The 26,171-nt window shown below is 36.2% G+C and overlaps 1 protein-coding gene and 1 long non-coding RNA gene across 2 annotated transcripts; both read left to right on the top strand.

The window, feature by feature from the left end:
- Positions 1-10,228: 10,228 nt before the first annotated feature.
- LOC131696763 (uncharacterized) lies at positions 10,229-12,365 on the top strand. Its single transcript, XM_059021108.1, has 4 exons — positions 10,229-10,382; positions 10,723-10,885; positions 11,386-11,462; positions 12,008-12,365. The coding sequence occupies exons 1-4, from the start codon at positions 10,287-10,289 to the stop codon at positions 12,311-12,313; spliced, it is 642 nt and encodes a 213-aa protein (XP_058877091.1). The 5' UTR covers positions 10,229-10,286; the 3' UTR covers positions 12,314-12,365.
- Positions 12,366-18,693: 6,328 nt separating this feature from the next.
- Positions 18,694-20,030, top strand: LOC131732798 (uncharacterized). Its single transcript, XR_009325811.1, has 3 exons — positions 18,694-18,839; positions 19,340-19,416; positions 19,962-20,030. It is a non-coding gene; the product is annotated as an uncharacterized LOC131732798 (long non-coding RNA).
- The last annotated feature ends 6,141 nt before the right edge of the window (positions 20,031-26,171 follow it).

Genomic DNA, 26,171 nt, shown 5'->3' with positions numbered 1-26,171 from the left:
ACCTTAAGAGCCGGTACGATGCGGTCAATGGGTGAAGTTCCTCAGGAGTACTGCATAAAAAAAAAAAACGAGTGTGTTGTCGTGGCAGTTGGTGATCAAAGAAATAAAACAAAATAAAATCAATAAATAATAATGTCATAGACTTAAAGTCATACCTTTGAAGTCATAATGCATTGCAAGTGTTATTAGGGAATGTTGTGCTGTGTTTTCAAGCGCTTCAATGTGACAGCGGGTGCGTTCACGGAGATCAAGAGCAGCCGGAGATGAAGAGCAGCCGCCGCAGGGGAGGGATACCATGGTAAATAGGTTACCTATTTACCATGGTATCTCTCCCCTGGGTGCGTTGTGTTTTGGTGAGCAGGAAAGCAGCGGGCGGGATGGCGAGCTTGTCCTGCTGCTCCAACACAAGCTACCTTAAGAGCCGGTAGGATGCGGTCAATGGGTGAAGTTCGTCAGGAGTACTGCATAAAAAAAAAACGAGTGTGTTGTCGTGGCAGTTGGTGATCAAAGAAATAAAACAAAATAAAATCAATAAATAATAATGTCATAGACTTAAAGTCATACCTTTGAAGTCATAATGCATTGCAAGTGTTATTAGGGAATGTTGTGCTGTGTTTTCAAGCGCTTCAATGTGACAGCGGGTGCGTTCACGGAGATCAAGAGCAGCCGCCGCAGGGGAGGGATACCATGGTAAATAGGTTACCTATTTACCATGGTATCTCTCCCCTGGGTGCGTTGTGTTTTGGTGAGCAGGAAAGCAGCGGGCGGGATGGCGAGCTTGTCCTGCTGCTCCAACACAAGCTACCTTAAGAGCCGGTACGATGCGGGCAATGGGTGAAGTTCGTCAGGAGTACTGCATAAAAAAAAAAAAAAACGAGTGTGTTGTCGTGGCAGTTGGTGATCAAAGAAATAAAACAAAATAAAATCAATAAATAATAATGTCATAGACTTAAAGTCATACCTTTTAAGTCATAATGCATTGCAAGTGTTATTAGGGAATGTTGTGCTGTGTTTTCAAGCGCTTCAATGTGACAGCGGGTGCGTTCACGGAGATGAAGAGCAGCCGCCGCAGGGGAGGGATACCATGGTAAATAGGTTACCTATTTACCATGGTATCTCTCCCCTGGGTGCGTTGTGTTTTGGTGAGCAGGAAAGCAGCGGGCGGGATGGCGAGCTTGTCCTGCTGCTCCAACACAAGCTACCTTAAGAGCCGGTATACCGCTAGCTACCATATACACCTAGATACGAATGCATAGTAGTATACTGGCCAAGGGCGTTGGTTTTGCCCAGAGCCGTAACTAAGCTTTTAGCTACCGGGGCATGCAAATATATATAAACGTTTTACTTAAAACGTGAATTAACGTCTTAAATCGTGTTAAAAGTGAGCAGTTACCTTGGAATTACACACCAGGTTCAGACGCAATGATTGGACTTATGTATCCGCAGGCGACCTGAGACTCACCCTTTCAACGGTGTCAGGAGTGCTCAACAGAAAAGAATGCATAGAGAAAAATATTGTATACTGGCCAAGGGCTTTGGTTTTGCCCAGAGCCGTAACTAAGCTTTTAGCTACCGGGGCATGCAAATATATATATATATATATCTTGCATGCACCTCCGGGATGAAGCAACCGGAGGTGGATGGAAAGACTCCATATCGTAGCTAGCGGGGCACGCAAGACTCCATATCGGAGCTACCGGGGCATGCAATTATATATATATATATATATATATATATATATATATATATATATATATATATATATATATATATATATATATATATAAATTATTGTTATTTTTTTTCTTTTTTCTTTTTTTTTTTGGATGTTAGGAGTTAGGATGGTATTTACTCGCGCATAGTTTTGAATGTTATTTCCGAATCTCTCCTTTAACATGTCTGAAGGGGACACTGTATTACTTAAAACGTGAATTAACGTCTTAAATCGTGTTAAAAGTGAGCAGTTACCTTGGGATTACACACCAGGTTCAGACGCAATGATGAGACTCACCGTTTCAACGGTGTCAGGAGTGCTCAACAGAAAAGAATGCATAGAGAAAAATATTGTATACACTCTTAGAAAAAATTTAAAACAATATGTTAGTGTGTCATTGTACTCATTCACACTTATTATTTCGTTAAGGTTTAACGGTTCTTAAATTTCTTCCATTTCTAATTGGCCATTTTGTCCCAACAGAAGATGAACACTGGCAGCACTACCTTCTGTTTCGTGAAATAGTAGACTTTGTAATGTCTCCTGTTGTGAAAAAGTCGTCACTTTCACATTTGCAGATTTTAATTGGAGAATTTCTCAGCGAATTTAATAGACTGTATCCTGGTAATTTTATACCAAAATTGCATTACTTGGTACACTACCCCAGATTGCTAGCTGAATTTGGACCACTTCGATCACTTTGGTGCTTACGTTTTGAAGGAAAGCACCAGTACTTTAAGCGGCTTGCAAGAAATGTGTGCAACTTCCGGAACATCTGCTTTACTTTAGCAAAAAGACATCAACAAAGACAGTGTTGGGATTTTTGTTGTGCAGATGCTTTGCATCAGTCATATGAGCAAGAAGGGTCTTGTGTTGTTCAGCTATCATCTACATCTTTGAAAGACATTATTCTTGAAAAATGCAATATTCAAGCCAGTGAACTTGAAGCTGATGAAACCATACTGAAAGTAAAGAAACTAACTGTGGATCACGTGAAATACGAAGTCAAGGATTACTTCATTGTCGATGTAGTCCATGAGGATTTACCCATTTTTTTCAAAATCTTGCATATCATTCAGTTTAGGTGTACATGGATTTTGTGTGGGAAACTGTATTTTGCTCTGGAATTTAATTCTCACCTTCATGCCTTCAAAATAGAGGCTTTGCATGAGTGGTGTACATTAACACCTGGCAATGAAGTTGACTACCATGCACTAGATGCTTATGAAGACAGTGATGGATGTTTATATATTGCACCTCATCATACTGTGTATAAGGTACTGCTTGCATTTAAAACTGTGATATTAATTACAATGGCAGGTTAACATTGGTGCTTATTTTTCTGATTAATTTTATGTTTTTTTGTTCATTAGGTGAAGAAATAGATGGTGAGACTCTTTTAGGTCTGACAGAACATATGATTGGAAAGATCTTCCGAACTATGAAGGACCAAGTCAAATTTTTAAGGCTCTCGAGAACCTTAAAAGGTATGTAATGACAAATATATTATACATTATGTTAGTCTATTGTTGTGTTTTAGTATTTACATTTAAATACCACATACTATACAGGAATCACTTTGAAAAGTATAAATTACTACTACCAGTACGCTTTTTGTATTGTAATGTTGTATTGTAAGAAAGATGTATATTATGGGAGTACATTTCTTTATGGAAACACACAGAGAGAGAGAGAGAGAGAGAGAGAGAGAGAGAGAGAGAGAGAGAGAGAGGTATTTTCACTAGTTTAATTCCTGAAAATGAGGACTGGGAATGTATGGTTTTAAACTTCTGTGTAGAAAATTTATATGGCTGTTATATTATAAGGCTCTGTTTAAATATCAAGTCTTTAGATATTTTCAGGTGATTAAAATTATGAAATATTGTTTTTTTTGTTGTTTTTTGTATTTTCATAGAACAAAAGCAAATGAGCATATTGTTTCAGAGAAGGTGCTACCAGTAGAATGCAGAGAAGTGCCACAAACCTCAACAAGTGTTCATGTTTGGACCGCATGTTATACATTGCCTATATTTCCTCCAGTTGTACAGATGGCCCTTGATAGAAAGGACATTGGTTTCAAATCAAAAGACAAATCTGCCCTTCGTGCAGCTCTAATACAGACTCTGTTTGATGACCTCAGCAAATATACGCTGTAAGAACTGAGATTTCGGTGTTTGTTTTAGATACATAGGCAACCAATTTTAGAATAATTACATAACATAAAATAGCATATTCATTTTTAAAATGATTACTATTTTTTTTTTAAATCTATCATAACAGCAATATTTTATTCAAGAGAAAAAGTTTTATTAAATTCATTTTGATAATGCTTTTCAGCATGTTTTTTTTGTAAATTAAAGCAATTGTAAAATGCAACTGTATTTCATGACATTATTTCTCAAATATATATTTTTCTTACAATTCACTTACAATTCATATGCCTATATTATTTTCTAATCTGTATATTTAGGTATCCAGACCACATAATGTACAGTACTGTGCTAAGTACTTTGTGCTGTAAGTACAGATTTCTAAGGGATGACAGCCAAACTGGATATGTGAGTATACATTTGGTAGTTATATTCATAAAAGAAATAGTCGAATAAACATTAATTTGTCAAAATTATGCAGCGTTAAATATATTTTTACTAGTTGATATGTATTTTTTATAGCCAGATAATGGACATAGGTTTAACTTTCTATCATTGTTTCAGGCTACTCTACTTGAAATACTGAGAAATAAATTCAAAAAAGAGAGAAAGACACTTATTTCAGTGGAGACTGTAGAAGACATGAAAAAAAAGTTTGGTGCTGTGGGTCGAGGAAGGAAGCGTGCACCAGAGCAACAGCAACCGCTCATGAAAAAGAGAAGAGAATCTGTAAGCCTAACTCTTGGATCTGCATTGACAGAAATAGATTGAAATAGAATTACATACTTTATATATGTACATACATGCGATTGTGTAGTTTATTAGCTAATTGGCTTTCATGGAGAGTACTTGATCTTTAGCATTTTTCCAGAGTAAAGAAAAGCACAGAGAATACATGCAGTAAATGCCTGATCATAAGTATTGAATTACTTAACGTTATGATACATATTGCAGATGCAAAGTGAGGAGTTCCCAGGAGAAGACGAGCATAGTATTGCCAAACACTTGGACTCCATAAGAAAAGAAATAACGAAATTGAGGCCGAACATTGAAGCCATATGTGACAGCATGAATAGAACTGTACACACTCGGGAAAGAATGATGGAGAAGAAGTCCACTGAAGAAGTCCTTGGTCTGTTTCCATTCCTAAAGCATCCTAAACTGGTAGGTACTAGTTTTTATTCTACTATGGTGATTGATCAGAAATTAATATTTTTAGTTATAAGCATGTATAATCACTTTAATTAGTCCTCCTAGGTGACCTTTCTGCATCAGCAATCCACCTGCTCCAGCTTTTACAAAACTCCACTGCTCCTGGTTTTTCCCATGCAACTTCTTTCTGCTCGCATTCAGTTTAGTTTGATTTTGTTTTATTTATTGATTTTTTTAACTACTACATTATTTGTAAGTATTCAACTCTTTTTTACAGCTGTGTATATCGCCTTGGATAAAGGCATATGATAAATAAATAAATATAATAATAACTTTAGCATCTGTATTTTAGCTGTTGCACGAAGTAGAACTACGTTTTGGAGTAAACTTGGAACGGAACCTAATGAGTGGCCTATCCAGAATGGTAGATGCTATTTTCAGACTTTCTAGTGGGCATCTTCTAACTACTGTGATGTCCTACATTGAAGATGCTTCAGATAAGACACGTGGAAATGGTAATGTATAAGAAATATTTATTGTACATCAAATTGTTTTGACCTATCTCAGAATAGGATCTATAAATAACTATTAAACCGAAAATGATGCAACTTCATTTCATACACTTGGAGCATAATATTTCATGGGGAAGATAGCTGGTATTTAACTCTCACAGGGGCATAAAAACCAATGCGAAAAACCTGCATGAACAGATTTTTAGAAACTTTGTTGATACTGTTCTTAACATTTTTTTGCTCCAATCCACAATAACGTTTGTATCAGTGGTGGTCAGTCCTGGTCCTGGAGAGCTACAGTCGTGTGTGTGTTTTTTTTAGGTACCTTTAAATCATTTAAACTATTCTTTATCTGTGCAGTTTAGCACATAATGAATTCATGAATGTAACTGAGAGCACTGGTGGAATGCAAAGCCAAAGATCCTGTACCTCTCAGACCAGGGTTGCTCAACATTCTTCCGTTTGCTTTGTACTTTGTATATGATCTGATACCCTATTTGTAGGACTGAGAATGAATGCTGCATTGTTGCTGTTGCCAGCTTTGTTTCGAGAGAGGGAAAATCTGTTTGTTGTTGACCAAGTAAGTTAATTGAGCTCTACTTTTTAAATGTAGCTTAACTGAATTGATGTTTTCAATGTTAAATACAAAGTCAAATGATCATTTAGAGATATCTCAAAATGAGTTTGAGATATCTCCAAATTAATTCCTGATATCTGTAAACCATTTTGAGATATCTTAAAATATGTTAAGATATCTCTAATTATTTCAAAATATTTTAAGATATATTCAACTGATTTAAGGATATTTTGAAATATTTAAAGATATCTGTTAAATATTTAAAGGTATCTCTTAATTTGGCTTGCCATAAATGTGTACTTAATGAATTATGAGGGAGACTTGTAGGCAATTAACAGGAGTTTAAGACGTTCCTCGCTGTTTTAAGTGAGATCCGACAGTTAAAATGTTTTTAAAGGGAGGAATATTACGAAATCCCTTTAAAGTAGCCGCAGCCCCACCACACGAGCCGCCACTGCTTGTAGGTATGGTGAGATGCTGCTGAAGTACAATTTCACATAATTTATTGTTGAATAAAGTTATTAATTAGCCGTAACTAAGCTTTTAGCTACCGGGGCATGCAAATATATATAAACGTTTTACTTAAAACGTGAATTAACGTCTTAAATCGTGTTAAAAGTGAGCAGTTACCTTGGAATTACACACCAGGTTCAGACGCAATGATTGGACTTATGTATCCGCAGGCGACCTGAGACTCACCCTTTCAACGGTGTCAGGAGTGCTCAACAGAAAAGAATGCATAGAGAAAAATATTGTATACTGGCCAAGGGCGTTGGTTTTGCCCAGAGCCGTAACTAAGCTTTTAGCTACCGGGGCATGCAAATATATATATATATATATATATATATATATATATATATATATATATATATATATATATATATCTTGCATGCACCTCCGGGATGAAGCAACCGGAGGTGGATGGAAAGACTCCATATCGTAGCTAGCGGGGCACGCAAGACTCCATATCGGAGCTACCGGGGCATGCAATTATATATATATATATATATAAATTATTGTTATTTTTTTTCTTTTTTCTTTTTTTTTTTGGATGTTAGGAGTTAGGATGGTATTTACTCGCGCATAGTTTTGAATGTTATTTCCGAATCTCTCCTTTAACATGTCTGAAGGGGACACTGTATTACTTAAAACGTGAATTAACGTCTTAAATCGTGTTAAAAGTGAGCAGTTACCTTGGGATTACACACCAGGTTCAGACGCAATGATGAGACTCACCGTTTCAACGGTGTCAGGAGTGCTCAACAGAAAAGAATGCATAGAGAAAAATATTGTATACACTCTTAGAAAAAATTTAAAACAATATGTTAGTGTGTCATTGTACTCATTCACACTTATTCTTTCGTTAAGGTTTAACGGTTCTTAAATTTCTTCCATTTCTAATTGGCCATTTTGTCCCAACAGAAGATGAACACTGGCAGCACTACCTTCTGTTTCGTGAAATAGTAGACTTTGTAATGTCTCCTGTTGTGAAAAAGTCGTCACTTTCACATTTGCAGATTTTAATTGGAGAATTTCTCAGCGAATTTAATAGACTGTATCCTGGTAATTTTATACCAAAATTGCATTACTTGGTACACTACCCCAGATTGCTAGCTGAATTTGGACCACTTCGATCACTTTGGTGCTTACGTTTTGAAGGAAAGCACCAGTACTTTAAGCGGCTTGCAAGAAATGTGTGCAACTTCCGGAACATCTGCTTTACTTTAGCAAAAAGACATCAACAAAGACAGTGTTGGGATTTTTGTTGTGCAGATGCTTTGCATCAGTCATATGAGCAAGAAGGGTCTTGTGTTGTTCAGCTATCATCTACATCTTTGAAAGACATTATTCTTGAAAAATGCAATATTCAAGCCAGTGAACTTGAAGCTGATGAAACCATACTGAAAGTAAAGAAACTAACTGTGGATCACGTGAAATACGAAGTCAAGGATTACTTCATTGTCGATGTAGTCCATGAGGATTTACCCATTTTTTTCAAAATCTTGCATATCATTCAGTTTAGGTGTACATGGATTTTGTGTGGGAAACTGTATTTTGCTCTGGAATTTAATTCTCACCTTCATGCCTTCAAAATAGAGGCTTTGCATGAGTGGTGTACATTAACACCTGGCAATGAAGTTGACTACCATGCACTAGATGCTTATGAAGACAGTGATGGATGTTTATATATTGCACCTCATCATACTGTGTATAAGGTACTGCTTGCATTTAAAACTGTGATATTAATTACAATGGCAGGTTAACATTGGTGCTTATTTTTCTGATTAATTTTATGTTTTTTTGTTCATTAGGTGAAGAAATAGATGGTGAGACTCTTTTAGGTCTGACAGAACATATGATTGGAAAGATCTTCCGAACTATGAAGGACCAAGTCAAATTTTTAAGGCTCTCGAGAACCTTAAAAGGTATGTAATGACAAATATATTATACATTATGTTAGTCTATTGTTGTGTTTTAGTATTTACATTTAAATACCACATACTATACAGGAATCACTTTGAAAAGTATAAATTACTACTACCAGTACGCTTTTTGTATTGTAATGTTGTATTGTAAGAAAGATGTATATTATGGGAGTACATTTCTTTATGGAAACACACAGAGAGAGAGAGAGAGAGAGAGAGAGAGAGAGAGAGAGAGAGAGAGAGAGAGAGAGAGAGAGAGAGAGAGAGAGGTATTTTCACTAGTTTAATTCCTGAAAATGAGGACTGGGAATGTATGGTTTTAAACTTCTGTGTAGAAAATTAATATGGCTGTTATATTATAAGGCTCTGTTTAAATATCAAGTCTTTAGATATTTTCAGGTGATTAAAATTATGAAATATTGTTTTTTTTGTTGTTTTTTGTATTTTCATAGAACAAAAGCAAATGAGCATATTGTTTCAGAGAAGGTGCTACCAGTAGAATGCAGAGAAGTGCCACAAACCTCAACAAGTGTTCATGTTTGGACCGCATGTTATACATTGCCTATATTTCCTCCAGTTGTACAGATGGCCCTTGATAGAAAGGACATTGGTTTCAAATCAAAAGACAAATCTGCCCTTCGTGCAGCTCTAATACAGACTCTGTTTGATGACCTCAGCAAATATACGCTGTAAGAACTGAGATTTCGGTGTTTGTTTTAGATACATAGGCAACCAATTTTAGAATAATTACATAACATAAAATAGCATATTCATTTTTAAAATGATTACTATTTTTTTTTTAAATCTATCATAACAGCAATATTTTATTCAAGAGAAAAAGTTTTATTAAATTCATTTTGATAATGCTTTTCAGCATGTTTTTTTTGTAAATTAAAGCAATTGTAAAATGCAACTGTATTTCATGACATTATTTCTCAAATATATATTTTTCTTACAATTCACTTACAATTCATATGCCTATATTATTTTCTAATCTGTATATTTAGGTATCCAGACCACATAATGTACAGTACTGTGCTAAGTACTTTGTGCTGTAAGTACAGATTTCTAAGGGATGACAGCCAAACTGGATATGTGAGTATACATTTGGTAGTTATATTCATAAAAGAAATAGTCGAATAAACATTAATTTGTCAAAATTATGCAGCGTTAAATATATTTTTACTAGTTGATATGTATTTTTTATAGCCAGATAATGGACATAGGTTTAACTTTCTATCATTGTTTCAGGCTACTCTACTTGAAATACTGAGAAATAAATTCAAAAAAGAGAGAAAGACACTTATTTCAGTGGAGACTGTAGAAGACATGAAAAAAAAGTTTGGTGCTGTGGGTCGAGGAAGGAAGCGTGCACCAGAGCAACAGCAACCGCTCATGAAAAAGAGAAGAGAATCTGTAAGCCTAACTCTTGGATCTGCATTGACAGAAATAGATTGAAATAGAATTACATACTTTATATATGTACATACATGCGATTGTGTAGTTTATTAGCTAATTGGCTTTCATGGAGAGTACTTGATCTTTAGCATTTTTCCAGAGTAAAGAAAAGCACAGAGAATACATGCAGTAAATGCCTGATCATAAGTATTGAATTACTTAACGTTATGATACATATTGCAGATGCAAAGTGAGGAGTTCCCAGGAGAAGACGAGCATAGTATTGCCAAACACTTGGACTCCATAAGAAAAGAAATAACGAAATTGAGGCCGAACATTGAAGCCATATGTGACAGCATGAATAGAACTGTACACACTCGGGAAAGAATGATGGAGAAGAAGTCCACTGAAGAAGTCCTTGGTCTGTTTCCATTCCTAAAGCATCCTAAACTGGTAGGTACTAGTTTTTATTCTACTATGGTGATTGATCAGAAATTAATATTTTTAGTTATAAGCATGTATAATCACTTTAATTAGTCCTCCTAGGTGACCTTTCTGCATCAGCAATCCACCTGCTCCAGCTTTTACAAAACTCCACTGCTCCTGGTTTTTCCCATGCAACTTCTTTCTGCTCGCATTCAGTTTAGTTTGATTTTGTTTTATTTATTGATTTTTTTAACTACTACATTATTTGTAAGTATTCAACTCTTTTTTACAGCTGTGTATATCGCCTTGGATAAAGGCATATGATAAATAAATAAATATAATAATAACTTTAGCATCTGTATTTTAGCTGTTGCACGAAGTAGAACTACGTTTTGGAGTAAACTTGGAACGGAACCTAATGAGTGGCCTATCCAGAATGGTAGATGCTATTTTCAGACTTTCTAGTGGGCATCTTCTAACTACTGTGATGTCCTACATTGAAGATGCTTCAGATAAGACACGTGGAAATGGTAATGTATAAGAAATATTTATTGTACATCAAATTGTTTTGACCTATCTCAGAATAGGATCTATAAATAACTATTAAACCGAAAATGATGCAACTTCATTTCATACACTTGGAGCATAATATTTCATGGGGAAGATAGCTGGTATTTAACTCTCACAGGGGCATAAAAACCAATGCGAAAAACCTGCATGAACAGATTTTTAGAAACTTTGTTGATACTGTTCTTAACATTTTTTTGCTCCAATCCACAATAACGTTTGTATCAGTGGTGGTCAGTCCTGGTCCTGGAGAGCTACAGTCGTGTGTGTGTTTTTTTTAGGTACCTTTAAATCATTTAAACTATTCTTTATCTGTGCAGTTTAGCACATAATGAATTCATGAATGTAACTGAGAGCACTGGTGGAATGCAAAGCCAAAGATCCTGTACCTCTCAGACCAGGGTTGCTCAACATTCTTCCGTTTGCTTTGTACTTTGTATATGATCTGATACCCTATTTGTAGGACTGAGAATGAATGCTGCATTGTTGCTGTTGCCAGCTTTGTTTCGAGAGAGGGAAAATCTGTTTGTTGTTGACCAAGTAAGTTAATTGAGCTCTACTTTTTAAATGTAGCTTAACTGAATTGATGTTTTCAATGTTAAATACAAAGTCAAATGATCATTTAGAGATATCTCAAAATGAGTTTGAGATATCTCCAAATTAATTCCTGATATCTGTAAACCATTTTGAGATATCTTAAAATATGTTAAGATATCTCTAATTATTTCAAAATATTTTAAGATATATTCAACTGATTTAAGGATATTTTGAAATATTTAAAGATATCTGTTAAATATTTAAAGGTATCTCTTAATTTGGCTTGCCATAAATGTGTACTTAATGAATTATGAGGGAGACTTGTAGGCAATTAACAGGAGTTTAAGACGTTCCTCGCTGTTTTAAGTGAGATCCGACAGTTAAAATGTTTTTAAAGGGAGGAATATTACGAAATCCCTTTAAAGTAGCCGCAGCCCCACCACACGAGCCGCCACTGCTTGTAGGTATGGTGAGATGCTGCTGAAGTACAATTTCACATAATTTATTGTTGAATAAAGTTATTAATTATTATTTTAAAATCTATACAGGTACCACCATCACCTACGCCAACTATCGTTTTCAAGGGAACAACAAGCCCATTGGCAGCAGATGACATCTCTGTTTGTGTTGATGGAATTGAGATACTCAGTGATTATCCAGGAATGGATATCACCCTTGCTGTTGAATGTATTTTTTCTCTTTATTTTTCCTTGGGCATTGAGTATCCTAAAGCTCTAAAAAATTGTCTGACTTTCATGGAAAGGTACTTCATGAAGCTGAGTATCTCTGACAAAGTACCTTTGCCAGTGTTAAAGATGTACAGTCAAATAACTGCACTTTTACTTGGGGAATAATTATATTGATCTGATGGAATGCCATTTTAACATTTAATCTGAAATTAAATTAATTTATTGTGTCAACTATTTAATTTGATTACAAAAACAGAATATTTGATATAAAAATGTAATTGTACATATAAAAAAAGTATTTATTTTAAATGTAAATGGCTGATTAGAAAATTAATTGTTTATAACAAATGTAAATTGTTTTTAATAGAAGTTTTGATCTAAAAAAACTAATAAACATTCAGTCTTAATTTATAGATATCATAAACTCATAATAAGCTCTGATCTAAATACTGTACTGTAGCTCTTCTAATTTGTGCCACCAAAAAATGAATAAGAAAAAAGAAACCCACGTTCATCAGTTTCAATATACATTTTATCTCAGCTTTTTCAAGGTCTATTACATGTTCTTGAAAATGTATTTTGTGTAAGTTTCAGGAAAATCTGTGGGATGCATAGATTTATTTTCCAGTTTGCTGCGAGACCCTTTTTTTCACTGTGTAAATAATATGGTTTAATTATTAAAAACACACAGGTTGAATAAAACGGTGTAAAACTGTATATAACTAAACCTGAAACTACTCTAATGGTTTAACCTGTAAAAACAATAAATTGTTATATAAATGTTTAATAAATAAATTGTTGGCATCCTGAATTGAGTGATTTATCAAAGCACTTACACTTCTGAGGTTGGGGGATTCTAAAGGATGTGAAGAGCTCTTAACGGTATACATTTGTTTTTTCTCAGATGAACCAAACAACCCTCCATAGAATGTTAATTGTAAGGTTCAATAGTGTAACTCTTATGGTTCTATATTAAACCTCAATAGAAGGTTCTTCAGAGGAACCAATATGGTTCTGTATTATACCATTAATATAAGAACCATGGTGGTTCTTTATTAAACCTCTAATGCAGGGTTCTTCCAAAGAACCATTTTAAAAGGTTCCATATAGCACTTCAAAATGGTTCCAAATCTATACCAGCAGATAGAACCTTTTAGGGTTCTATATTGTACCCTTTTTTCTAAGAGTGTACTGCATAAAAAAACGAGTGTGTTGTCGTGGCAGTTGGTGATCAAAGAAATAAAACAAAATAAAATCAATAAATAATAATGTCATAGACTTAAAGTCATACCTTTGAAGTCATAATGCATTGCAAGTGTTATTAGGGAATGTTGTGCTGTGTTTTCAAGCGCTTCAATGTGACAGCGGGTGCGTTCACGGAGATCAAGAGCAGCCGGAGATGAAGAGCAGCCGCCGCAGGGGAGGGATACCATGGTAAATAGGTTACCTATTTACCATGGTATCTCTCCCCTGGGTGCGTTGTGTTTTGGTGAGCAGGAAAGCAGCGGGCGGGATGGCGAGCTTGTCCTGCTGCTCCAACACAAGCTACCTTAAGAGCCGGTCGGATGCGGTCAATGGGTGAAGTTCGTCAGGAGTACTGCATAAAAAAAAAAACGAGTGTGTTGTCGTGGCAGTTGGTGATCAAAGAAATAAAATCAATAAATAATAATGTCATAGACTTAACGTCATACCTTTGAAGTCATAATGCATTGCAAGTGTTATTAGGGAATGTTGTGCTGTGTTTTCAAGCGCTTCAATGTGACAGCGGGTGCGTTCACGGAGATCAAGAGCAGCCGGAGATCAAGAGCAGCCGCCGCAGGGGAGGGATACCATGGTAAATAGGTTACCTATTTACCATGGTATCTCTCCCCTGGGTGCGTTGTGTTTTGGTGAGCAGGAAAGCAGCGGGCGGGATGGCGAGCTTGTCCTGCTGCTCCAACACAAGCTACCTTAAGAGCCGGTACGATGCGGGCAATGGGTGAAGTTCGTCAGGAGTACTGCATAAAAAAAAAAAAAACGAGTGTGTTGTCGTGGCAGTTGGTGATCAAAGAAATAAAACAAAATAAAATCAATAAATAATAATGTCATAGACTTAAAGTCATACCTTTGAAGTCATAATGCATTGCAAGTGTTATTAGGGAATGTTGTGCTGTGTTTTCAAGCGCTTCAATGTGACAGCGGGTGCGTTCACGGAGATCAAGAGCAGCCGCCGCAGGGGAGGGATACCATGGTAAATAGGTTAAGAGCCGGTATACCGCTAACTACCATATACACCTAGATACGAATGCATAGTAGTATACTGGCCAAGGGCGTTGGTTTTGCCCAGAGCCGTAACTAAGCTTTTAGCTACCGGGGCATGCAAATATATATAAACGTTTTACTTAAAACGTGAATTAACGTCTTAAATCGTGTTAAAAGTGAGCAGTTACCTTGGAATTACACACCAGGTTCAGACGCAATGATTGGACTTATGTATCCGCAGGCGACCTGAGACTCACCCTTTCAACGGTGTCAGGAGTGCTCAACAGAAAAGAATGCATAGAGAAAAATATTGTATACTGGCCAAGGGCGTTGGTTTTGCCCAGAGCCGTAACTAAGCTTTTAGCTACCGGGGCATGCAAATATATATATATATATATATATATATATATATATATATATATATATATATATATATATATATATATATATATATATATATATATATATATATATATATCTTGCATGCACCTCCGGGATGAAGCAACCGGAGGTGGATGGAAAGACTCCATATCGTAGCTAGCGGGGCACGCAAGACTCCATATCGGAGCTACCGGGGCATGCAATTATATATATATATATATATATATATATATATATATATATATATATATATATATATATATATATATATATATATATATATATATATAAATTATTGTTATTTTTTTTCTTTTTTCTTTTTTTTTTTGGATGTTAGGAGTTAGGATGGTATTTACTCGCGCATAGTTTTGAATGTTATTTCCGAATCTCTCCTTTAACATGTCTGAAGGGGACACTGTATTACTTAAAACGTGAATTAACGTCTTAAATCGTGTTAAAAGTGAGCAGTTACCTTGGGATTACACACCAGGTTCAGACGCAATGATTGGACTTATGTATCCGCAGGCGACCTGAGACTCACCGTTTCAACGGTGTCAGGAGTGCTCAACAGAAAAGAATGCATAGAGAAAAATATTGTATACACTCTTAGAAAAAATTTAAAACAATATGTTAGTGTGTCATTGTACTCATTCACACTTATTCTTTCGTTAAGGTTTAACGGTTCTTAAATTTCTTCCATTTCTAATTGGCCATTTTGTCCCAACAGAAGATGAACACTGGCAGCACTACCTTCTGTTTCGTGAAATAGTAGACTTTGTAATGTCTCCTGTTGTGAAAAAGTCGTCACTTTCACATTTGCAGATTTTAATTGGAGAATTTCTCAGCGAATTTAATAGACTGTATCCTGGTAATTTTATACCAAAATTGCATTACTTGGTACACTACCCCAGATTGCTAGCTGAATTTGGACCACTTCGATCACTTTGGTGCTTACGTTTTGAAGGAAAGCACCAGTACTTTAAGCGGCTTGCAAGAAATGTGTGCAACTTCCGGAACATCTGCTTTACTTTAGCAAAAAGACATCAACAAAGACAGTGTTGGGATTTTTGTTGTGCAGATGCTTTGCATCAGTCATATGAGCAAGAAGGGTCTTGTGTTGTTCAGCTATCATCTACATCTTTGAAAGACATTATTCTTGAAAAATGCAATATTCAAGCCAGTGAACTTGAAGCTGATGAAACCATACTGAAAGTAAAGAAACTAACTGTGGATCACGTGAAATACGAAGTCAAGGATTACTTCATTGTCGATGTAGTCCATGAGGATTTACCCATTTTTTTCAAAATCTTGCATATCATTCAGTTTAGGTGTACATGGATTTTGTGTGGGAAACTGTATTTTGCTCTGGAATTTAATTCTCACCTTCATGCCTTCAAAATAGAGGCTTTGCATGAGTGGTGTACATTAACACCTGGCAATGAAGTTGACTACCATGCACTAGATGCTTATGAAGACAGTGATGGATGTTTATATATTGCACCTCATCATACTGTGTATAAGGTACTGCTTGCATTTAAAACTGTGATATTAATTACAATGGCAGGTTAACATTGGTGCTTATTTTTCTGATTAATTTTATGTTTTTTTGTTCATTAGGTGAAGAAATAGATGGTGAGACTCTTTTAGGTCTGACAGAACATATGATTGGAAAGATCTTCCGAACTATGAAGGACCAAGTCAAATTTTTAAAGGCTCTCGAGAACCTTAAAAGGTATGTAATGACAAATATATTATACATTATGTTAGTCTATTGTTGTGTTTTAGTATTTACATTTAAATACCACATACTATACAGGAATCACTTTGAAAAGTATAAATTACTACTACCAGTACGCTTTTTGTATTGTAATGTTGTATTGTAAGAAAGATGTATATTATGGGAGTACATTTCTTTATGGAAACACACAGAGAGAGAGAGAGAGAGAGAGAGAGAGAGAGAGAGAGAGAGAGAGAGAGAGAGAGAGGTATTTTCACTAGTTTAATTCCTGAAAATGAGGACTGGGAATGTATGGTTTTAAACTTCTGTGTAGAAAATTAATATGGCTGTTATATTATAAGGCTCTGTTTAAATATCAAGTCTTTAGATATTTTCAGGTGATTAAAATTATGAAATATTGTTTTTTTTGTTGTTTTTTGTATTTTCATAGAACAAAAGCAAATGAGCATATTGTTTCAGAGAAGGTGCTACCAGTAGAATGCAGAGAAGTGCCACAAACCTCAACAAGTGTTCATGTTTGGACCGCATGTTATACATTGCCTATATTTCCTCCAGTTGTACAGATGGCCCTTGATAGAAAGGACATTGGTTTCAAATCAAAAGACAAATCTGCCCTTCGTGCAGCTCTAATACAGACTCTGTTTGATGACCTCAGCAAATATACGCTGTAAGAACTGAGATTTCGGTGTTTGTTTTAGATACATAGGCAACCAATTTTAGAATAATTACATAACATAAAATAGCATATTCATTTTTAAAATGATTACTATTTTTTTTTTAAATCTATCATAACAGCAATATTTTATTCAAGAGAAAAAGTTTTATTAAATTCATTTTGATAATGCTTTTCAGCATGTTTTTTTGTAAATTAAAGCAATTGTAAAATGCAACTGTATTTAATGACATTATTTCTCAAATATATATTTTTCTTACAATTCACTTACAATTCATATGCCTATATTATTTTCTAATCTGTATATTTAGGTATCCAGACCACATAATGTACAGTACTGTGCTAAGTACTTTGTGCTGTAAGTACAGATTTCTAAGGGATGACAGCCAAACTGGATATGTGAGTATACATTTGGTAGTTATATTCATAAAAGAAATAGTCGAATAAACATTAATTTGTCAAAATTATGCAGCGTTAAATATATTTTTACTAGTTGATATGTATTTTTTATAGCCAGATAATGGACATAGGTTTAACTTTCTATCATTGTTTCAGGCTACTCTACTTGAAATACTGAGAAATAAATTCAAAAAAGAGAGAAAGACACTTATTTCAGTGGAGACTGTAGAAGACATGAAAAAAAAGTTTGGTGCTGTGGGTCGAGGAAGGAAGCGTGCACCAGAGCAACAGCAACCGCTCATGAAAAAGAGAAGAGAATCTGTAAGCCTAACTCTTGGATCTGCATTGACAGAAATAGATTGAAATAGAATTACATACTTTATATATGTACATACATGCGATTGTGTAGTTTATTAGCTAATTGGCTTTCATGGAGAGTACTTGATCTTTAGCATTTTTCCAGAGTAAAGAAAAGCACAGAGAATACATGCAGTAAATGCCTGATCATAAGTATTGAATTACTTAACGTTATGATACATATTGCAGATGCAAAGTGAGGAGTTCCCAGGAGAAGACGAGCATAGTATTGCCAAACACTTGGACTCCATAAGAAAAGAAATAACGAAATTGAGGCCGAACATTGAAGCCATATGTGACAGCATGAATAGAACTGTACACACTCGGGAAAGAATGATGGAGAAGAAGTCCACTGAAGAAGTCCTTGGTCTGTTTCCATTCCTAAAGCATCCTAAACTGGTAGGTACTAGTTTTTATTCTACTATGGTGATTGATCAGAAATTAATATTTTTAGTTATAAGCATGTATAATCACTTTAATTAGTCCTCCTAGGTGACCTTTCTGCATCAGCAATCCACCTGCTCCAGCTTTTACAAAACTCCACTGCTCCTGGTTTTTCCCATGCAACTTCTTTCTGCTCGCATTCAGTTTAGTTTGATTTTGTTTTATTTATTGATTTTTTTAACTACTACATTATTTGTAAGTATTCAACTCTTTTTTACAGCTGTGTATATCGCCTTGGATAAAGGCATATGATAAATAAATAAATATAATAATAACTTTAGCATCTGTATTTTAGCTGTTGCACGAAGTAGAACTACGTTTTGGAGTAAACTTGGAACGGAACCTAATGAGTGGCCTATCCAGAATGGTAGATGCTATTTTCAGACTTTCTAGTGGGCATCTTCTAACTACTGTGATGTCCTACATTGAAGATGCTTCAGATAAGACACGTGGAAATGGTAATGTATAAGAAATATTTATTGTACATCAAATTGTTTTGACCTATCTCAGAATAGGATCTATAAATAACTATTAAACCGAAAATGATGCAACTTCATTTCATACACTTGGAGCATAATATTTCATGGGGAAGATAGCTGGTATTTAACTCTCACAGGGGCATAAAAACCAATGCGAAAAACCTGCATGAACAGATTTTTAGAAACTTTGTTGATACTGTTCTTAACATTTTTTTGCTCCAATCCACAATAACGTTTGTATCAGTGGTGGTCAGTCCTGGTCCTGGAGAGCTACAGTCGTGTGTGTGTTTTTTTTAGGTACCTTTAAATCATTTAAACTATTCTTTATCTGTGCAGTTTAGCACATAATGAATTCATGAATGTAACTGAGAGCACTGGTGGAATGCAAAGCCAAAGATCCTGTACCTCTCAGACCAGGGTTGCTCAACATTCTTCCGTTTGCTTTGTACTTTGTATATGATCTGATACCCTATTTGTAGGACTGAGAATGAATGCTGCATTGTTGCTGTTGCCAGCTTTGTTTCGAGAGAGGGAAAATCTGTTTGTTGTTGACCAAGTAAGTTAATTGAGCTCTACTTTTTAAATGTAGCTTAACTGAATTGATGTTTTCAATGTTAAATACAAAGTCAAATTATCATTTAGAGATATCTCAAAATGAGTTTGAGATATCTCCAAATTAATTCCTGATATCTGTAAACCATTTTGAGATATCTTAAAATATGTTAAGATATCTCTAATTATTTCAAAATATTTTAAGATATATTCAACTGATTTAAGGATATTTTGAAATATTTAAAGATATCTGTTAAATATTTAAAGGTATCTCTTAATTTGGCTTGCCATAAATGTGTACTTAATGAATTATGAGGGAGACTTGTAGGCAATTAACAGGAGTTTAAGACGTTCCTCGCTGTTTTAAGTGAGATCCGACAGTTAAAATGTTTTTAAAGGGAGGAATATTACGAAATCCCTTTAAAGTAGCCGCAGCCCCACCACACGAGCCGCCACTGCTTGTAGGTATGGTGAGATGCTGCTGAAGTACAATTTCACATAATTTATTGTTGAATAAAGTTATTAATTATTATTTTAAAATCTATACAGGTACCACCATCACCTACGCCAACTATCGTTTTCAAGGGAACAACAAGCCCATTGGCAGCAGATGACATCTCTGTTTGTGTTGATGGAATTGAGATACTCAGTGATTATCCAGGAATGGATATCACCCTTGCTGTTGAATGTATTTTTTCTCTTTATTTTTCCTTGGGCATTGAGTATCCTAAAGCTCTAAAAAATTGTCTGACTTTCATGGAAAGGTACTTCATGAAGCTGAGTATCTCTGACAAAGTACCTTTGCCAGTGTTAAAGATGTACAGTCAAATAACTGCACTTTTACTTGGGGAATAATTATATTGATCTGATGGAATGCCATTTTAACATTTAATCTGAAATTAAATGAATTTATTGTGTCAACTATTTAATTTGATTACAAAAACAGAATATTTGATATAAAAATGTAATTGTACATATAAAAAAAGTATTTATTTTAAATGTAAATGGCTGATTAGAAAATTAATTGTTTATAACAAATGTAAATTGTTTTTAATAGAAGTTTTGATCTCAAAAAACTAATAAACATTCAGTCTTAATTTATAGATATCATAAACTCATAATAAGCTCTGATCTAAATACTGTACTGTAGCTCTTCTAATTTGTGCCACCAAAAAATGAATAAGAAAAAAGAAACCCACGTTCATCAGTTTCAATATACATTTTATCTCAGCTTTTTCAAGGTCTATTACATGTTCTTGAAAATGTATTTTGTGTAAGTTTCAGGAAAATCTGTGGGATGCATAGATTTATTTTCCAGTTTGCTGCGAGACCCTTTTTTTCACTGTGTAAATAATATGGTTTAATTATTAAAAACACACAGGTTGAATAAAACGGTGTAAAACTGTATATAACTAAACCTGAAACTACTCTAATGGTTTAACCTGTAAAAACAATAAATTGTTATATAAATGTTTAATAAATAAATTGTTGGCATCCTGAATTGAGTGATTTATCAAAGCACTTACACTTCTGAGGTTGGGGGATTCTAAAGGATGTGAAGAGCTCTTAACGGTATACATTTGTTTTTTCTCAGATGAACCAAACAACCCTCCATAGAATGTTAATTATAAGGTTCAATAGTGTAACTCTTATGGTTCTATATTAAACCTCAATAGAAGGTTCTTCAGAGGAACCAATATGGTTCTGTATTATACCATTAATATAAGAACCATGGTGGTTCTTTATTAAACCTCTAATGCAGGGTTCTTCCAAAGAACCATTTTAAAAGGTTCCATATAGCACTTCAAAATGGTTCCAAATCTATACCAGCAGATAGAACCTTTTAGGGTTCTATATTGTACCCTTTTTTCTAAGAGTGTACTGCATAAAAAAACGAGTGTGTTGTCGTGGCAGTTGGTGATCAAAGAAATAAAACAAAATAAAATCAATAAATAATAATGTCATAGACTTAAAGTCATACCTTTGAAGTCATAATGCATTGCATGTGTTATTAGGGAATGTTGTGCTGTGTTTTCAAGCGCTTCAATGTGACAGCGGGTGCGTTCACGGAGATGAAGAGCAGCCGCCGCAGGGGAGGGATACCATGGTAAATAGGTGCGTTGTGTTTTGGTGAGCAGGAAAGCAGCGGGCGGGATGGCGAGCTTGTCCTGCTGCTCCAACACAAGCTACCTTAAGAGCCGGTAGGATGCGGTCAATGGGTGAAGTTCGTCAGGAGTACTGCATAAAAAAAAAACGAGTGTGTTGTCGTGGCAGTTGGTGATCAAAGAAATAAAATCAATAAATAATAATGTCATAGACTTAAAGTCATACCTTTGAAGTCATAATGCATTGCAAGTGTTATTAGGGAATGTTGTGCTGTGTTTTCAAGCGCTTCAATGTGACAGCGGGTGAGTTCACGGAGATCAAGAGCAGCCGGAGATCAAGAGCAGCCGCCGCAGGGGAGGGATACCATGGTAAATAGGTTACCTATTTACCATGGTATCTCTCCCCTGGGTGCGTTGTGTTTTGGTGAGCAGGAAAGCAGCGGGCGGGATGGCGAGCTTGTCCTGCTGCTCCAACACAAGCTACCTTAAGAGCCGGTACGATGCGGTCAATGGGTGAAGTTCGTCAGGAGTACTGCATAAAAAAAAACGAGTGTGTTGTCGTGGCAGTTGGTGATCAAAGAAATAAAACAAAATAAAATCAATAAATAATAATGTCATAGACTTAAAGTCATACCTTTGAAGTCATAATGCATTGCAAGTGTTATTAGGGAATGTTGTGCTGTGTTTTCAAGCGCTTCAATGTGACAGCGGGTGCGTTCACGGAGATCAAGAGCAGCCGGAGATGAAGAGCAGCCGCCGCAGGGGAGGGATACCATGGTAAATAGGTTACCTATTTACCATGGTATCTCTCCCCTGGGTGCGTTGTGTTTTGGTGAGCAGGAAAGCAGCGGGCGGGATGGCGAGCTTGTCCTGCTGCTCCAACACAAGCTACCTTAAGAGCCGGTACGATGCGGTCAATGGGTGAAGTTCGTCAGGAGTACTGCATAAAAAAAAAAAACGAGTGTGTTGTCGTGGCAGTTGGTGATCAAAGAAATAAAATCAATAAATAATAATGTCATAGACTTAAAGTCATACCTTTGAAGTCATAATGCATTGCAAGTGTTATTAGGGAATGTTGTGCTGTGTTTTCAAGCGCTTCAATGTGACAGCGGGTGCGTTCACGGAGATCAAGAGCAGCCGGAGATCAAGAGCAGCCGCCGCAGGGGAGGGATACCATGGTAAATAGGTTACCTATTTACCATGGTATCTCTCCCCTGGGTGCGTTGTGTTTTGGTGAGCAGGAAAGCAGCGGGCGGGATGGCGAGCTTGTCCTGCTGCTCCAACACAATCTACCTTAAGAGCCGGTACGATGCGGTCAATGGGTGAAGTTCGTCAGGAGTACTGCATAAAAAAAAAAACGAGTGTGTTGTCGTGGCAGTTGGTGAGCAAAGAAATAAAACAAAATAAAATCAATAAATAATAATGTCATAGACTTAAAGTCATACCTTTGAAGTCATAATGCATTGCAAGTGTTATTAGGGAATGTTGTGCTGTGTTTTCAAGCGCTTCAATGTGACAGCGGGTGCGTTCACGGAGATCAAGAGCAGCCGGAGATCAAGAGCAGCCGCCGCAGGGGAGGGATACCATGGTAAATAGGTTACCTATTTACCATGGTATCTCTCCCCTGGGTGCGTTGTGTTTTGGTGAGCAGGAAAGCAGCGGGCGGGATGGCGAGCTTGTCCTGCTGCTCCAACACAAGCTACCTTAAGAGCCGGTACGATGCGGTCAATGGGTGAAGTTCGTCAGGAGTACTGCATAAAAAAAAACGAGTGTGTTGTCGTGGCAGTTGGTGATCAAAGAAATAAAATCAATAAATAATAATGTCATAGACTTAAAGTCATACCTTTGAAGTCATAATGCATTGCAAGTGTTATTAGGGAATGTTGTGCTGTGTTTTCAAGCGCTTCAATGTGACAGCGGGTGCGTTCACAGAGATCAAGAGCAGCCGGAGATCAAGAGCAGCCGCCGCAGGGGAGGGATACCATGGTAAATAGGTTACCTATTTACCATGGTATCTCTCCCCTGGGTGCGTTGTGTTTTGGTGAGCAGGAAAGCAGCGGGCGGGATGGCGAGCTTGTCCTGCTGCTCCAACACAAGCTACCTTAAGAGCCGGTATGATGCGGTCAATGGGTGAAGTTCGTCAGGAGTACTGCATAAAAAAAAAAAACGAGTGTGTTGTCCTGGCAGTTGGTGATCAAAGAAATAAAACAAAATAAAATCAATAAATAATAATGTCATAGACTTAAAGTCATACCTTTGAAGTCATAATGCATTGCAAGTGTTATTAGGGAATGTTGTGCTGTGTTTTCAAGCGCTTCAATGTGACAGCGGGTGCGTTCACGGAGATCAAGAGCAGCCGGAGATGAAGAGCAGCCGCCGCAGGGGAGGGATACCATGGTAAATAGGTTACCTATTTACCATGGTATCTCTCCCCTGGGTGCGTTGTGTTTTGGTGAGCAGGAAAGCAGCGGGCGGGATGGCGAGCTTGTCCTGCTGCTCCAACACAAGCTACCTTAAGAGTACGATGCGGTCAATGGGTGAAGTTCGTCAGGAGTACTGCATAAAAAAAAAAAACGAGTGTGTTGTCGTGGCAGTTGGTGATCAAAGAAATAAAATCAATAAATAATAATGTCATAGACTTAAAGTCATACCTTTGAAGTCATAATGCATTGCAAGTGTTATTAGGGAATGTTGTGCTGTGTTTTCAAGCGCTTCAATGTGACAGCGGGTGCGTTCACGGAGATCAAGAGCAGCCGGAGATGAAGAGCAGCCGCCGCAGGGGAGGGATACCATGGTAAATAGGTTACCTATTTACCATGGTATCTCTCCCCTGGGTGCGTTGTGTTTTGGTGAGCAGGAAAGCAGCGGGCGGGATGGCGAGCTTGTCCTGCTGCTCCAACACAAGCTACTTTAAGAGCCCGTAAGATGCGGTAAATGGGTGAAGTTCGTAAGGAGTACTGCATAAAAAAAAAACGAGTGTGTTGTCGTGGCAGTTGGTGATCAAAGAAATAAAACAAAATAAAATCAATAAATAATAATGTCATAGACTTAAAGTCATACCTTTGAAGTCATAATGCATTGCAAGTGTTATTAGGGAATGTTGTGCTGTGTTTTCAAGCGCTTCAATGTGACAGCGGGTGCGTTCACGGAGATCAAGAGCAGCCGGAGATGAAGAGCAGCCGCCGCAGGGGAGGGATACCATGGTAAATAGGTTACCTATTTACCATGGTATCTCTCCCCTGGGTGCGTTGTGTTTTGGTGAGCAGGAAAGCAGCGGGCGGGATGGCGAGCTTGTCCTGCTGCTCCAACACAAGCTACCTTAAGAGCCGGTATACCGCTAGCTACCATAAACACCTAGATACGAATGCATAGTAGTATACTGGCCAAGGGCTTTGGTTTTCCCCAGCGCCGTAACTAAGCATTTAGCTACCGGGGCATGCAAATATATATATATATATATATATATATATATATATATATATATATATATATATATATATATATATATATATATATTAATTATTGTTATTTTTTTTCTTTTTTCTTTTTTTTTTGGATGTTAGGAGTTAGGATGGTATTTACTCGCGCATTGTTTTGTATGTTATTTCCGAATTTCTCCTCTAACATGTCTGAACGGGACACTGTATTACTTAAAACGTGAATTAACGTATTAAAACGTGTTAACTGTGAGCAGTTACCTTGGGATTACATACCAGGTTCAGACGCATTGATTAGACAAATGTATCCGCAGGCGACCTAAGACTCACCGTTTCAACGGTGTCAGTAGTGCTCAACAGAAAGTAATGCATACAGAAAAATAATGTATACTGGCCATGGGCTTTGGTTTTGCCCAGCGCCGTAACTAAACATTTAGCTACCGGGGCATGCAATATATATATATATATATATATATATATATATATATATATATATATATATATATATATATATATATATATAAATTGCATGGATCTCCGGAATGAAGCAACCAGAGGTGGATGGAAAGACTCAATATTGCAGCTACCGGGGCATGCAAGACTCCATATCGTAGATACCGGGCATGCAATTATATATATATATATATATATATATATATATATATATATATATATATATATATATATATATATATATATATATTATTGTTATTTTTTTTAAAATTTTTTTGGATGTTAGGAGTTAGGATGGTATTTACTCGCGCATAGTTTTGTATGTTATTTCCGAATTTCTCCTTTAACATGTCTGAAGGGGACACTGTATTACTTAAAACGTGATTTAACGTATTAAAACGAGTTAACTGTGAGCAGTTACCTTGGGATTACACACCAAGTTCAACCGCATTGATTGGACTAATGTATCCACATGCGAGCTAAGACTCACCGTTTCAACGGTGTCAGTAGTGCTCAACAGAAAATAATGCATACAGAAAAATATTGTATACTGTCCATGGGCTTTGGTTTTGCCCAGCGCCGTAACTAAGCATTTAGCTACCGGGGCATGCAAATATATATATATATATATATATATATATATATATATATATATATATATATATATATATATATATATATAAATTGCATGGACCTCCGGAATGAAGCAACCAGAGGTGGATGGAAAGACTCAATATTGCAGCTACCGGGGCATGCAAGACTCC

The sequence above is a fragment of the Acipenser ruthenus genome, chromosome 3, assembly GCF_902713425.1.
Source record: "Acipenser ruthenus chromosome 3, fAciRut3.2 maternal haplotype, whole genome shotgun sequence".
NCBI lineage: Eukaryota > Metazoa > Chordata > Actinopteri > Acipenseriformes > Acipenseridae > Acipenser > Acipenser ruthenus.
Note: the sequence above shows the minus strand (reverse complement) of the source record. Positions and strands in the feature narration are given on the sequence as shown.